We start from the raw sequence: 16,699 nt of genomic DNA on the forward strand, positions 1-16,699 counted from the left end.
CAGATGAACAGATGGTTACGTGAAGCAAAAGGGGACTTCAGATAAAGCACAAACAAGCTCCCAAGTTTTCACAATGGGATGCCCTCTCTGCTACTTACATATCACGTTCCCATAGCAGATGAGCAGCATCACACAGTATCTGCACACCAAGAAATCAAAAAATTTTACTTTGCCGAATTTTGGTTAACGGTCATCTGTGAGCTGTCATCTGTGCTGCTGCGGGGCCTATGTCGATGAGAAATTCTCATCAGAGAATTTAAGCATGAATTGAGAAAGAGAAAGTATTCTAGGCAAAACACCAATAATAAAAAAGCCAAAGCAGCAATATAGGCAGAGGCATTAAACTTTGACAAAGCACATGAAATTTAATCAGTGCTTTTATGCCATCGAGGCGTCTTCATATCTGAGGGAGCAGCTGGGCAGGTGGGGGAGGGGGGGGACAGTTGCATAACCCGTGATTCCATTAGTGAAGAAACATAAAGCTCAGAGAACAACATATCTGAATCATATACTCTCAGCCACATCAGCAACTTCTTGAGTTAAGTTTTGATCTTGGGCCCTTGACATTTATTACAGAGCTAAGAATGTCATGTGAGGAATGTTTCCATGCCTTAGAAACCCATACTGAAGACGGTATTTTTGTTTGTTTGCTTCTCGGTGACTCTTATGTGAGGATCCTATGAAACATTTCCCCAGGAATTTTATTCCAAAGAAACGCTGCATTAAAAGAGAGCTGATACCCCTTCTTCTAGCCCCTCGCTACAACAGTTCTGGCCACGGCCCAGAACATCAGCCTCACTTGAGAGCTTGCTGGAAATGCAGACTCTCAGGCCTGCCCTGGGCCTGCTGAGTTAGAGCCTGCATTTTAACAAGATCCTCAGGGGATCTTGTTAAACATGACATTTTCAAGGAGCTCTGATCTCGCAGATACTAAGAACTATTTAACCCACCGTCTCTTATCACCCGCATTTCCAGGTTACCAAAGAGATTCCGTGCTCTTTTAGAGTAACTCAGCGAATCCCAGGTATCACGTGAAGTCATTTTTCTCTTCGTTCACTCAGCATCTTAATTGAGCATTCGCTGTGTGCCTGGCCATGTGTTAAGAGCACTAGAAGAGGACTAGAAAGAGGACTAGGGTCTCTCCTGACCCCAACAAGCTCATAGACTCACGAGAGAAACAGGACAGGAAATGGCTAGCGAATGCCACCTTGCTAGCCACCTGGTTAGAGCTGAAACCCTCGGTGGGAGCACAGCTTCGCTCTTTTCACAGGCGTGGCGGGGAGAGGTCTTTGTAACTCTCTAGGGTTTAGGAAAGGGTGGTAATGGAAGCGTCACGCGGGGTCCTTCTTTCTCACGGTCAGTCCTGCCATTTTTAGTTTCTTTAACATTGCTTCTCTCCAGAACAATTAATTCTGTCTTGGATTTTGTTCCTGCAACTTGTCAGGATTACAGTCCTGAAGCATCTGTCTCCTGGGGTGAATACCCGTTTGTCCGTCTGTCTCTGTCCCTTCATCCCCAGGGAGCTGGGTGTGGTCAGTCCCTCCCTGGCTGCTCTGGCTCCCAGGTGGCAGTGACAGCCCCCCTTCCTCTGACAAGTGTCCCCCTCCTGCCAGGGACAAGTCCCTTGCTTCAGCTTCCTCCTCCCCAGTCGCCGGCTTCATCCAGCCACAGTCTCCTCACTTTCCTCATCCTGCTCCTTTCGCGGTTGCTCCATGGCACCCTGGCCCCACCCACAGCGGCCTGGCCCTCTCCCTCCCCACCCACGAGACTCTCTCCCATTAGCACCTCACATCCTGCCCAAGGATGGAGGGAACCCACTTGGTTCGGCATCTCCACTCCTGGCATCCGCGTGCTGCCTCCAGCTGCCACCTTCCCGCTGCTTCTCGTCATTCGATGTCCTCCTCACCATCTGCTGTCCATTCTCCCCGCTGAGCAGAACACGAGTGCAGCCCACAGGGAACGTCTGTACACGGCGGATCGGCCAAAAAAATATCATCGTGTGTTTAATAAATTACTGTCTAAAAGTAACCTCTCCATCCCTGTAGGATCGGGCACGTAAGGAGTTTGAAATATGTCCTTTATAGTTCTGTGGGCTCATTTAGATAAGATTGTTACACTTGATACTGAAAAATGCTTCAAAGCCTTATATGATGTGATCCACACACTCAAAATTTAGAAATTAAATATGACTATGAAATATGTTAGAATTTTACTGATTAGTAGTCTGTTCTCTTCTGCCTTGTCACCTTGCTTTTTGTTTACGTGCCCTTCACACTTTCCATCGCTGTCACTCTCCAGAGCCTTCCAAACATTTGAAGTGTGTATGCTACTTGCAACTTCTTCATATTCAAGATTCAGATCCCCCCCACCCCATCCCCCATAGAACTGACTATAGCGTTTCCCAAACCCTTTTGGCTCGATTTTGTCTAGGAAATACCAAGCAGTTGCCTTTTCTGCCAGTAGGGGTGCTCTTGTAAACATTAAAATTTGATAAAGTTACCCTACTTGGGAATTTTTTTTTAGCTTTAAGTAAATTGAAGTCTCATTCATTTTTAGTCTGAAAACATGCACTTATATACAGCTTAAATTCCAAATATCCTGTCTCTGAAATTCCTTTCTATGCATAACACTCTTCCCTCAACCTGCATAAGGTCAGACTCTTAGCTTGTATATAGCTATTATTCCTTCCTATACCAGTCTGTTGCTGAATTTTTATATTCAAATAAATTGGGGTTGTGAATTATTCTGTGTGAATATGATACAGATTTTAATTTGAAGTAAGCTAATTTGAACTGACTAGGAAACGGAAGCCCTAAATTAATGAAAAATCCATGAATAGGAGTTGAAATAAAGATTTCATGAGGTGGCAGCACCTTTTTTTTCTGTTTCACTGAATGTCTTCATCTGCTCACCTCTTCCATCACTTAATCTCGTGTGAGGTTAGAAGGTGGCAGAGTCTATAGAACATGAGGAAAATCCCATATTCCGTAGGCTTTTTAAGGCATCTTATAGTAGGCCTGTGGCTTGGGGGTGGGGGAGCAGGGTGGACCACATCTAGTGTGGGTGAGTGTGATGCAGAGAAGTTGAGTGTCCTATACAGTGATGCTGAGATGGTTAATCCCTGTGGCTCTGTGAGGTTAGAGATGGGGCGAGGGTCTACTGCAAGTGTCAGGAGTAGACTTGGCATGGCCTGGAGAGGAAGGAGATGCTCGGGGGCTCACATCCATCAGAATTCTGTCTGTAAAGTAAAGGGAAAGCTGTGTAACCTTGGGCAAGTCACTCAGCCTCTCTCAACCACAGTTTCTTCACCTGTGAAATGGGAATTTGACCAGATGACCACAGAAGTCTATTTAGTTCTAATGCTCTGTAATTCTCTAAGACAGCGCCATCCAATAGGACTTCTTGTGATGATGGAAATGTTTTATAACTATGCTGCCCAATACAGGAGCCACTGGCTGCCTTTGGCTATTTTCGAAATGTGTCTGGTATGATTGAAGACTACCATATTGGACAGTACAGCTCTAAGATATAGAAGGACCTATATTAGAGAAAAATAAAACATACAGTTTCACTTTTTCCCGAAACTAAAAATGGTAACGTTTAAGCCAGATGGACTCTGGTTGTGCCAGAGCCCTGAGGTTGACCTTCAAAGCTTTTCTAAGGGTCCAAGGATTCGTGACAACCGTAGGATGTCAGGCCTCAACGGTCAGTAATGTTTACTCTGCTAAAAATATGAATCCAGTTATTAAAATATATCCTCCCTCCCCATGATGAAGGAGTATATCCGAGAACAATCCAACACAAGGCTGCCTGACCCGGAAGTCATCCAGTTCTGTGTCTCCATCTTCAAATGCTCCAGGATCCTGCTCCCCAGATGGCGTAGATCAGCAGTTCTTAGAGGACTTCCACAGGGTGACCAAAGGGGGCTCCACCGAGGACTCCAGCCAGTACTACTGTGACAAGGTGAGCAGGCTCAGGTCCTGCGGCACTGAAGTGGCCAGATGACCCACCCAGGCTTCCCTGTGCATAGGCACCTCATGGGCAATTAGGTAGTTGTGACTGAAAGAAACCCCTGGAGAGGGAAGTAACATAATTGATCTCTTTCCAACATTTTCCAGAATGATAATGGCGATGGCTACTTAGTCTTGATCCGTATCACACCAGATGAAGATGGAAAATTTGGATTTAATCTAAAGGTATGTTGTATATATTTATAAGGAAGTTTTATGCTCTGAAGCAATCCGTAGATGACTTTTTGATTTCCATTGGAAACATGCCGCATACCTGAGGCTGCATGAAGAAATTGGCTCAGCTCTCAGAATTGGAGGCTTTTTATGTGGCTGTAGCAGCTGCTTCATACCGAAGCCCTGTTATGTGCTTGGCACTTACTATGTACTTATTTATATCACCTTATTGAGTTCTAAGCGTTGAAGTTGATTTTTTTTTTTTTAACGCCTACAGCACCCGGTCTTTCCAGGTGGTCTCCCATACAAGCCCGACCCTGCTTAGCTTCCAAGATCAGACGGGATCAGGCATGTTCAGGGTGGCATGGCCGTAGACTTGAAGTTGATATTTTTAAACCCATTTTACAGATGCATACTAAGGCCCAGAGAGATGAGGGCACACAGTTGGCAAGCAGATCTACCCCCCTAAAGAGGGGTTATTAGGAGCGTCCCTCAGCATTGCTAAGTCTGTAAGAGAGAACAGTGGTTAAAGTTGCGGGGGCATTTGTAGGCCATCACCCTCCTCTGCCTGTCTCTAGTCTAACTGTAAACTATGGCCTGTTTTTATAAATAAAGTTTTCTTGGAACGTAGCCACACCACTTCATTTACAAATGGTTTATGGCTCCTTGGGCACTATGGTGGCAGGGTTGAGCAGTTGCCACAGAGCCCTCTGTCCCACAAAGCCTAACATCTATATTATCAGGTACTTTACAGAAAAAGTTTACCAACTTCTACTCTAGAGCAAAATGAGAGCAGGTGGTCTTTGCTGTCCACCCTGCAGCTGCCATCATCCACTCCTGCCCTGTACCCCCAGCAGTTCTGCTAATGACCTGATCTCTGAGGTCAGAAACCCTCACAACGTGTGACCTTTTCCGTGGCTTCTGTCACCTCTACTGAAAACTCGCTGTCCAGCAGCACTTAGAGGCTATGCTTTTGGAGTCCGTCTCCTGCCCATGTTTGCATTTTTTAAAGGAGCGTGCTTCTTCCGAGTGGGCCTTCAGTTCATGGAATGTGGGGACGGCAGTGGGAGGAGTGGGAGGCTTCTGAGCAGTCTTGTTAGTCCACTAGACCCAGAGGGCTCAGGAACCTTGTAATTCTGAAAGGGTGCCATCTCTGGGATTAGAACAGGATAAAGTGAACTTGGAGTCCTCCCCTGTGCCAGAGAGATCTGCATGTCTTTGTTGCCGTGAACTAAAGTGTTATTATGCTTTTAATTTCACATGTTTACAGGGAGGAGTGGATCAAAAGATGCCTCTTGTGGTATCTAGGATAAACCCAGAGTCGCCTGTAAGTAAACATGTTCCATTACTTCCCGTGTTTGTTTTTCCCTAAGTCTATCAGATTTCTGTTTCAGTGTCTTGTTTCTGTTTTGCCAGCAGCAAAGGGAGTGTGTACATGCATGCATGTAGATGGAAAGAAAGAATGAAGTTCCTGTTTTGCAGAACCTTGCTGCTCAGTGTGGTCCCCAAAGCTGTAGTACCAGCATCACCTGGTAGCTCATTAGAAATGCAGACTCTCAGGCCCCACCCCAGACCTGTTGAGCCAGAATCTGTATTTTTAACAAGATCTCCAGGTGACAGGTGTGCACATTAAAATTTAGAAGTACTGATCAAGAGAAGGAAATTGAGGCATAGAATTTGCTTTCTGCTCACCCTGAGTGTGCATGTGGACCCTTCACTCCCTTCCCACCACCACTTGTCTTCAGCCCTCTGTCTAGGTCACCTCAGCAAATCATTTGCTTTTTTTTAGAGCAATGAGAACCAAAAAAGTCACTGTGCCTCCTAAGAAGGTACCAGTTTGGGGGTTTTACTCTTAAGTAGCCCTTAAGGTGGCAGTTTACTTTTTCTTCACTGCTCATGGCCCGTTTCAAATAAGGTTTTCATTCCTACACTGTTGAGTGTATTGCTTCCCTCCATTGTGGTTTCTGCCTTTGGTCTTATGCTCACGAAGGCTTTCTCCACTACAAGACAGATAATTAGTCACTTTTAGCTGACAGATCATTTTCTAACAGCCCATCTAGAGAACAGAAGATCAGAAGCATCATCGTCATTAAGTTTCATTGATAAGCGAAGGTCGGCTGCCATAGAGAAATGGCTTCCCTGATTTTCTTAGCCTTATTCTGAAATGTTTTATAACTTATGTTCTGAGCAGCACTTTGTTAAAATCCCACAACCAGCCGCCATGTCGTCATAGCAGCGGATGTAAAAACAATGACGATAGTACCTGAGGGAGAGGAGCAGAACTTGATCACGGGCTCAAGTGTCTGGGCTCAGAGCGCGTCAGGGTTCTTCCCGGGAGGACCGCGTCATGGGAACCCGGGAAAACGCGCTTTTACTCTCCCTTCAGGCGGACACCTGCATTCCTAAGCTGAACGAAGGGGATCAAATCGTGTTAATCAATGGCCGGGACATCTCAGAACACACCCATGACCAAGTGGTGATGTTCATCAAAGCCAGCCGGGAGTCCCACACGCGGGAGCTGGCCCTGGTGATCAGGAGGAAAGGTAACCGCCACCTGCGGGGGAGGCGCCACAGGGACACTGCCTTAACGAAGGAGGACCTTCTCTGGCCCTTCTGTGGTTCTGAAAATGTTGCGCTTGCAGCCAACATTTGAAAATCAAGAACTTTCATATAACAACCTGATATCTGACTTCTCGCTGGAAAAATGTGAAGATCTTCCCATGTGGGGCCCGGCCCCTCAGGCTCAGTCCTCTGGGGGCAGGCAGCACCCAGCACCCCCTTTATAGAGGTATGAGTCCCAGTTCCTGGCAGGCTGACGGGGCCCTCACCGTGCACCTCTGTCAGCTTCCTGGCCCTGCAGGCATTTGCATTTTCAACCCTTTGTGGAAGGATCAGGTTATATTTTATTCATGTGCATATATGGGTTTGTTGGAGAGGCAGTAAGCAGGGCGGGAGGGGCTTGGCTACCTTGGAGTGATTCTCACTCCACCTCCTAGGGGTTGAGGGACCTTGAGCAAATTTCTTCAAGTTCCAGTCTGTATTTGTTTCCTCTAATGTAAAATGAGGGTAACAGCAGTCCCTACCTCATGGGGTTCTCGTGGACATGAAATGGTACTCGTACTGGAAAGCACCTACAATGCTGCCTGGTAGCGGTAGGTTTTCGAAGGATGGCTTCTCCTGAATACAATTACTATTCTTGCTGTTATGAAACCATAAGCTGAGTCCTTGGATGCTCCTGCCCAGCTTTAAAATACTGAAGGTAAATGCAGCGTGTGACCCAAAGCCCTGGCCCTGATCTCTGTTCTGACATCACAGGTGTGGGCACAACCCCATACCCCTGGCTTGTCTCTGTGCCCACTAAAACTCTCAGTCCAGAGCCATCCAGTGCCAGTTCTCATCCTACCTCCTCCGTGAGGCCTTACTGGATCCTCTAGATCAGTGGTCCCCAACCTTTTTGGCTCCAGGGACCACTGCTCCTATGAGAACCTAATGCCTGATGATCTGAGGTAGAGCTGAAGCGGTGAGAATAGCACTGGGGAGCGGCTGCAAATACAGATGAAGCTTCATTTGCTTGCCCACCGCTCACTTCCTGCTGTGCGGCCTGGTTCCTAACAGGCCATGGACTGATACCAGGAGATTGGGAACCCCTGCTCTAGATCCCTACCCATACCCCCACTGCCCCATCCCCATCAAATCCCAGCACCCTGCTGGGTACATAGTAGGTATTTATTAGCAGTAGTGGCTGATGCCTGTGGTAATTGCTTTATGTAATTATCCTCTTCAATTCTCATAACATTCTTATAAGGTTAGTATTGTTATCCCCAAGCGAGGAAATAGAGAAATCAAGTCACAGAGAGGTTACAGCTGTTGTGTGGCTGGTAAGGCTGCAAGATAATAGAGAATAAAAGAATCCAGTAATTGAGAGCAGGCCCCTGTGTCACCTGATGCACCCTGCGGTGTGCTGGCCTTCATGGGAGACCAGTGGGAGAGCAGTCCTACCTGTCTAAGGTGAGAAAAACAGATGTGTATAGACTATTAGAGCTAAAAGAGCAGTGCCACTGGTCTTCTCTAACTGTAATGATAATGTTTATTGTTTAAACATACATTTAAGTAAAAAATATGAGTCAATTGAAAGAAAACTAAGTAAACAGCGTAGAGAGTAATTGAAATGACAGAAGTCACCGAAGTAGCAGAAGAGATGAGCTTCTCTGGTCAGTGAGAAGAACATGCTGTTTAGGGTCAGACAGATGCGGACTGAATTCATGTGTCCTGCCCTGACAGGCTGGGTCTTTGGACAACTTTGCCCTGAGAGTCAGTTTCCTCATCTGTATAATGGAGATAACGACAGCTGGTCCAGAATTGTGAGGTCTCAGTCCACCTCCAGGGAAACGCACAGGCTGTTGCTTTCCTCGCCTTTCTCGTTATCTTGAAGACAGTAGGAAACCAATGAAGGCCTTTGAATAAGGGAATGATGTCCCCTTCTGGGTGGAAAGGGAAAAATCAGAGATTATCCCAAAGTTTCCAGTTTGGGAAATTGGAGAAGGAAGTGACAGTAGATGGAAAGGGGCACGTGAGGCTGGGGAAGGTGCAGGGGGGGTAGGGGGAGGGGGAAGCGGAGTCCGAGGTTAATTTTATTCATACGGAGTCTGACGTGAAGGGAGGATTTAAGAGGTAGGGCCAAAGCTCAGAGATGTTAAGACTAGAGATGTTTACTTGGGAACCTCCCACCTAAAAGTAGCCATGAGTTAGAGATTGACTAAGTTCTGTGGGACGGTGTTGTCATGGCGAGCGCATAGGACCTCACACCAGTGCCCAGGAAAGTGTCTGTTTTAAAGGAGCAGACGAAAAGGAACTGAGAAGGGTTGAGGGATGGGTTAAAGAAGAACCAGGTCAGAGAGAACAAAGGGAGAAGATACATGTTCTTTAAAAACATTCTTTCCCTTTCTCTTACGTTTGGCAAAAGCCTTTGAGTACTAAACACCATCGTAAACTAACCAGAATAGTATGTCATTTTGTATAATTAATGCATATTGAATCATTCAACAAGAAGTAGTGTCTTTGTTGAAAATTATTACTGTGCGCTTAATCATTTAAGAAAGTGTTATAACCCATCTGCATTTGGGTGTCATAAGTATAATTTGGGCGGATAAAAGGGATCTCCAGAGCTTTGCCACATATGCTAGACGTACCCTTTCTTGTCTGCTACAGCCGTCCACTCATTTGCTGATATCAAATCTGAAGATGAACTGAACCAGCTTTTCCCAGAGGCCATTTTCCCCATGTGTCCAGAGGGTGGGGACACTTTGGAGGGATCCATGGAACAGCTAAAGAATGGCCTTGAAAGTGGGACGGTGCTGATCCAATTTGAGGTAAGAGAGCCCGAGGGCTGACTCAGTGGGCTGCACAGGAGCTGCCAAATCAGCTGAGACACTGGGGGCCTGTGCTCATCCTGGGAACACAGGAAGGCCTCAGAGCACTAGGGCATTGGGGTGGGGAGGGGGGGGGACTGGCCTAGAAAGCAGGGCATGGGTACCACAGTCTGTCACTGAACTCTGCCTCACCCTCTTGTTCTAGTACCATTCAGTAGTCATGAAGAACATGTCAGAAATTGAGGAGGAGGGCCGCTGAGCGTATTGAGTTGCCAGCACAAAAGCTGGAAACACTCAGCAGTAGAAGGTGGTGGAGAGGAGGTGTGGGTGAGCGCCCACGGGTGATGCAGGAGCCCCATCCCTGACCTCAGCAGGCCCACTCTAATTGGGAGCCGTGAGTGTCGTCCCATGAGGGCATATAGCAGCTTGCCTTCCTCAGTCCCCCAGAACCCTATAGAACTCGAGTAGAAACCAAAATCAGACGCCATCTTCCTTCCCTAGGGGAACCGCTAATCATGGCATTGAGACTAACAACACGCAGAGACTTCTTACAAAACAAAGCAGGACCGAAGAAGTCTCGGTTTTTAAGTCAGTTTTACTGATCTGATCAGTAACAGAATGAAAATAGAATGTATTTATCCAAATTTTTTCAAAGGTAGGAAGACAGCACAATAGTTCACGCAATAAAAGAGCACAAAGAAGGCACTAAAATTTAAAATATGCCAAGTATAAAATAAAATAGATCGTGCTTAATGCCAGCATACACAGTCTGGATTCACAAATTAGGAAAGAGAGTCTCAGGTCGGATCAAAAGCAGGAATCAGCAATGCATCGTTTAACCGTATAAAGGAAAAAGTCACAGAAGTAAAACTAGACACTTTGTCAAAAGGATGTGACCACACATTGATTCAAGAAAGCATGAATGGTATGAATATTGAACAAAAAGGAGTGAAAAGCAAAGAGTGCTGAGTGAGAGGTTTATTTTATAATGGTGTAAGGAATAGCATGTAAAAGAACACAGTTTTAGAGCAATGTATATAGAACAACAGTAGAAAGTGAAAACCCAAAAGTAAAAGATGAAGATAATTGACCTCACCCCAGCCCCTGAAATAGAGAATTTTAAACTTAACAGCCTTGACAGATAACATAGACAAAAAATAGGTTCATATCTTGTGGAAATGAAATCAGAATAAGAAGGTAGAGATAATATAATTACTGGGGTAGAATTCATAGACATATACCAAATATCTACAAAGAAAGAGCACCCTTTTTCCAGTGGCCTGCGGGAGGCCTTGTAGGCTTAAGATTTTAAAAGAAAATTTTCAAAATCGAAATATATGTTTTAAACACTAATACTTAATATCTTAAAACTATCCAAAATGATTGGAACAAGGAGAACTTAAAAGCCAGGTACAGAGTTTATCAATTTTATTCTTTTTTTTGGTATGGGGTCTGTGAAAGGGGAAAGACACTGGGCAGTCATTCATTCATTCAGCGAGCGTGTATTAGGTATTATGTGCCAGACGTGGGATAAGAAACATTAGGAAGCAGAAAGGAGATTTATGGCCCCAAGAAAATTACAGTCTGATTTTGGTATATTTAGGGGGGCTGTATTATGAGTCCCAGAAACAACTAAAGACTAAGATAGGGCAAGATTTGATTGCACCGGACACATGTTCTGTGGAAACTGCAGGCGAGAAGGTTCCAGGAAGTCCTCCGGGGTGAGATGTACTACTAATAGAGAATGGATGGGATTAAGTGTGGAGGGGGGAGTATATTCCAAGAAGGTCACGAACTGAACGCAGGCCAAGCTCATAGGGTGCCAAGTAGCTTAGGGAAACAGGTGAGAACCATGGCAAGGAGCCCTGGGAGACATCTCCAGGCCATGGAAGTCCTTCAACCCAGCGGGAGGAGTTTGTCTTTGATCGGACAGTCCACCAGGAGGCGCTGTGGGCTCTCAGTAAGGAAAAACCAAGCGTGGTCTTACCAGGGCTCCAGAAAATCCCCTGCACGCAGGTGCTTCCGCTTGTATGTTTTACATATGGGAATCCCACAGAAGGTTTTCCTCGAATAATGTTCACTAGATTTCATTACGAAGTTTAAAAATGCTTTAGAGAGAAGTATCCACCTATTATCCCCTATGTTTTTGAGTCGTGTTTCTCAAAAGGTGACACTCCGAGCACCTGTATGGATGTCACTGAAGAGCTTGATCAACTGGGCCCAGACCACAGCTACTGAATCAGCCATGCTGGGGCCTAGATATCGATTCTCTTAACAAGATCACCAGAAGGTTTTGATGTGCAAGCCGATCCAAAGGATGGAGGGTAAAGATCGTACCAGAACTGCTGCCCATCCTGTCTTACCTTTAGAGCCTATAGTGACTCTACAGCGAAAGAAACGGAGAACATAGAAATTTTAGTTTAAATTTTAGTTATGTACATAGTTCCTTCATTTAGTCTACATCTTTCCTAGAAATTCAGTGAGAAAACCTTCTTTTTAAATAACATTTGCAGCACTCCAGAACGCAGAGCTGTGATGAAGCTGCCGGGGTACATGGAGCGCCCTACCTCAGTCTCCCCACACTGACCGAAGGAACCCTAGTCTGTGGAACATAATTTCAGAGCCACTGTTATAGGTGGAGGAAGATGTCTTACACAGCTGCTAGAGAAGAATTCTAAAGGAAACCAGGTCAAACCAGAAACTAATACAAAGGGAAACCTTTAATGAGCACTTACTATATGCGAAGGGCGATGTGCATCTTCTCATAGAATTATCACAGCAGCCCTTGATAGATGCTGTCCTTGTCCCTGTTTCATAGATGAAGGATCCGAGTCTTGGAGAGGTTACCTCAGTGAATAGGTGAAGGATCAGAGTCTAGGGAGGTTACCTCACAGTAACTGGCATAGCCTGATTGGAACTCAGGCAGGCCAACTCAAGAGCTTGTTCTCTTCACAACTATATAACCTTTGCAAACAACAGTGTATTTTCGTCTGAGAGTTATTAGACCGGTACAACATCAGAGAAAAGATCTGAGAAGCTGTCTTAGCCACATGGAGCCAAACAGACTTTAAATCCTGGCTCTACCACTCACTTCCTATCTGACCTCGGGCATGTCCTTTAACCTCTGTGGCCTCTAATTCCCCATTTGTCAGTTGGGTGTCTCATGGATTGGGTGTAAATAAGGGTTAAATGAAATAAATACTCAGTGCATTGTCTGGCACATGGTAAGAGCACAATAAAAAGTCACAACTATCATTATTTGTAAATAGAAGCTCCAGAGCTCCAAAACTTTAAAGAACATGCCCAGTCTCCCAACAGAAAGTGGTCACATCACAGTGGGGTTGGAACCCGGGGCTGTGTCACTCCAGATTCCTGGCAGTTCTGGTCCTGCATGTGCTCTTCCAGGGCTGTGGGCAGGTGGGTGGCTTGGCCGATGGGGGCTGTGTCTGGACTGGAGCAGGAAGAGGTAGCTGGTTCCTAGCAGGTGTCCACCCCACTCACTCCACCACACAGAGGGCCCGCCCTGGGGTAGCTGGGCCACCACGGAATCCCTCCCATGATGACAAGCTGATTTTCAGCACAGCTTGCTTTGAGGCATTTTTTCACTAAGAGAATTCCCCTGTTGCTCCTGTGGCTTTTAGTAAACAATCACAAATGTGTTCCAGAAAGCATTTGGTCCCAGCTGTAACAAAATCACACTTAATAATTAGCATTTCTATCGAACTTTGAAATCTAGCAAGTGTGTTTCACATATGTTGTCTCCGTTGCCTCTCAAAACAGTTCTGTTGAATAGATATCACCAGAATTATTAGGGTCAATCCTTACAGATGAAGAAAATGAGGCTCGAAGGTGAAAGGACTTTCCCAGCATCACAACTGGTCAGAGAACTAGGATCAGAAAATGTGTCAAAAGTCTAGTCCCTTGTCAGAACTCACCATTGCTGGGTGCGACCCAGCTCGTTACCCAACCCCAACATGAGCCCTTCCCTCCAGCAGCTACACTGTTTGAGCTGCTCAGTGTGAGGGATGTGGCAGCATCTGTAATTGGCCTCAAACTGTCTGAATACTCTGTTCAGCCAAGGTAGGGCTTTCCTCTGAGTGTCATGTAAAGGAAAAGATTTGGGATCCACACAGCGACAAGTCTATATAACCACCTCCAGGACACACTCTTCCTTTAAGGAGCTCATCCATCCATGCAGCCCCAGCTGCCTTTCTTCCTGAAAGTAACTTGCGACTCAATTCATGCTTTCCCTCAGTTGTGCTTTCTGTTTAAGCAAGACAGATGTGCATTCAGCATAGATATCCCCAGATAAAAACTAAATGATGATGTTTAGTTGTCCTTTGAGAACCAGCTTCCCAGCAGAAGACCCTCATCCTCATCCAGTGACCCCTCGGGGACTTGCAACTTCCCTGCCTCTTTGCCCAGTAAAGACCTCTCTGGAGACTTGTGGAATGTGGTTGATAGAAAATGAGGAACATCTGTCCTCCTCCCTCTCTGACGGATGAGTTAGAAGCAGTAAGACTCCACCAAAGGTCATGTCAAACTCAGGCCCGCCCATACCACATCAGCATCTTCCATCTTTACCAGAAGCCATCTTTTTCTCTCTTCTGACCTGTTTTTTCTTAACTCGATTCTACATCACACATTATAGGAAACATCCATTAATGTCAAAACAAGTGACTCACTGGCTTCTATGATCATTATAAGAGTTGAATTGGAAGGACAAAGGTAGCTGAAGACTTAATGAGAGGTTTAAATGGACACATGTGGCAATTAGCAAATGTAATTGTACTTTCAAAATTAGAACTCATACCCCCCAAAAAAGTTTTGTTTTTATTAAATTTTCAAATTTTTGTTTTGTTTTGTTTTGTTTTTTTAAGAAAGGAAAATGTTATATGATGTGTGTAGAAGACAAGGGAGCGAACTGTGAGGGCTTTACATTACAAGTGCTCTCCCAGCTTGTGGTCATTATCTGCGAAAGGGACTTTGCGAGAATACTTGAGTATGCCAGCAGTAGGATCTGCATCCGGGACTGTGTATTTAAAGTAACACTATTAAAGTTCCCCAAATTACTAGGAACAATGTCAGTTCGTTTCAGCAAACCTTTATGGGAAGGTAAAGAGAGGCTCCAAGTCCCTTCTAGACAGTGTACCTGCCCTTGGATTGGGTCAGTTTCAAGGGAAAAGGGAAGTCCCCAGTGTGGGCAGACTACCCGTGAGTAGTGAATTATAATGGCTACGATGTGGTTCTAGGAAAACAACCTCTCAGGACCTTCATGAAAAATTTATCGTTACTTCATTATGTGGCTCTTTGCCACCTCTTGTGCTTTACTCAAGTGGTTTGCACCCTTTGTTCAGAGCAGCAGATTTCATTGTCCCTTCATGCTACAAATTTTTATTAAGCACCTACTATGTGCCAGCACAGTGCTGGCCTAAGGTTTATGGTGGTATTCAAAACTAACAGGATACCTGCCTTTCTGGGGATTAGGTGTAGAGCTTGACACAGGAAGCAGACAGCAAACCACTGTTTTGGAAGCCCTTGCCCTGCATTCGACTCTGGTCACTGCTGGGGGCGTCAAAGGGTGTCCGTTTCTACTGTTTGCTCTCTCCTTATCCATTGTCCCTTCAACGCCCACGCCCACCCCTTTCTTTTTCCTGTCTTTTCTCTTATTATTCCTACTCCTCGGGTTTTCAGCCTTCAAGATTCCAGTGAGATTTCCACCTTCATGCGGATGTACCGTAGGAGTGCTTCCGCTGTGCAGGCCCCGCCACCATCCACTGGTTGGAGCCAGTCGAGTGTCTGCAGACCTCGTCTGAGAGATGTGACTAGATCTCACAGCTTTGGGCCAGATTTCTGAGGAGATCAGAGTCATCTCCTGATGCCCTTTTTCTCATATTAGATGACTTTTTCAAAGAAGAAAGGTTTAAACTGGCAAAGCTGTATCATTTTACCATCCTGCCCATACTGTGCTGGAGAGATCTAGTTCCCACTGTTCAGTTTTCTGTCTTCGGAGGCCAGAGCTGGTGAAATTGATACTAGAATTTAAATACGGTTGTTCCATAGTAACCCCTGTCAGCACATCTTTTATAATTTACCTTTAGTTTCACAGCTTCTTAGAAGTACACTGATACAATGAGAATAGAACACTTTAGGACATAAAAATTAATAGCGTTTAATAAAACTAAGTGGTCTTACAACCTCTGTCCCTGTGACTCTGTCTCCAGCCTCCTGATCGCTCTTGTTTTAGGGCAGAATTTAAGGGAGCTGTGTGCAACTGGGAGCTCTAGCCTGGAAATAAGCGAAACAAATTGTATTTTTTCCAATGAGTAGTTCTTGAAAGAACCTTGTCTTGAATTCTGGCTAATGTAATGGGCTTTAACTCATATCCCTCCATCCCTGACCCTTCCAAAAAGATACACTGTGTTTCCAATGCATCACTTTTCACTTGGGACCACCTTCTCAGGGCAGTGTTGTCATACCCAGCCTGCTGAGCAGCTCACAAGGTCTGAAGAAGAATCAATAAATTAAGGGAACTTAAAAACCAGCCCTTAACACCTTCAGAAACTAAGAGTATGGATAGAACTGAGGCAATTCAGTGGAAATAGGATCCAGTGTTAGCCTTAGCAAGACAGACATAAATATGTGTGTAGCCTTCTAAAGGTCCAAAAAAGTCTTAGCTTTGTTTACCCAGCTTTTAGTTTTTAAATTTCTCCCGTTGTAGTTTTTTCTCACTTCATTTGAATTTAGAAAATAATTCTCATTGTAATAATTCAAGTAATTCAGAAACAGCCAAAGTAAAAATAATAGTCTCCTAACCCCCATTTCCTTTAGCTTCTTTCTCTTTGTTATAAATTACAAATAATTTGGTGGGTACTATCCTTCCATACTGTTCCAATGCTCATGTAAATATAGTTTATACATACCCATATATACATCAGTATACACACATACATTATACACACGTTGTGTGGATGTCGCTATTTGTAGAAATGGGGTCATTACTATATTATTCGATAACTTGCATTTTTCACTTAAAAATAGATGAATGGAGATCCTTCCAAATGTATATTTTTAAATCTATTTTTGTGTTCCTTGCACATAATTTTGTACTATGACTATACCATAATTTAAGTCAACACTTCTATT

At 44.9% G+C, this 16,699-nt stretch overlaps 1 protein-coding gene across 7 annotated transcripts in view; it reads left to right on the forward strand.

The window, feature by feature from the left end:
* Window positions 1-16,699, forward strand: part of PTPN3 (protein tyrosine phosphatase, non-receptor type 3) — a 106,080-nt gene that overhangs the window by 73,302 nt on the left and 16,079 nt on the right. For all 7 annotated transcript variants that reach the window (XM_011364940.2, XM_023533466.1, XM_011364937.2 and 4 more), the window contains 5 exons: window positions 3,777-3,963; window positions 4,119-4,196; window positions 5,455-5,511; window positions 6,571-6,727; window positions 9,393-9,553. In XM_011364940.2, the coding sequence (XP_011363242.1) occupies window positions 3,777-3,963; window positions 4,119-4,196; window positions 5,455-5,511; window positions 6,571-6,727; window positions 9,393-9,553 (640 nt within the window). The remainder of the gene's footprint in view (window positions 1-3,776; window positions 3,964-4,118; window positions 4,197-5,454; window positions 5,512-6,570; window positions 6,728-9,392; window positions 9,554-16,699) is intronic.

The sequence above is a fragment of the Pteropus vampyrus genome, unplaced genomic scaffold, assembly GCF_000151845.1.
Source record: "Pteropus vampyrus isolate Shadow unplaced genomic scaffold, Pvam_2.0 Scaffold103, whole genome shotgun sequence".
In the NCBI taxonomy this organism is placed as follows: Eukaryota; Metazoa; Chordata; class Mammalia; order Chiroptera; family Pteropodidae; genus Pteropus; species Pteropus vampyrus.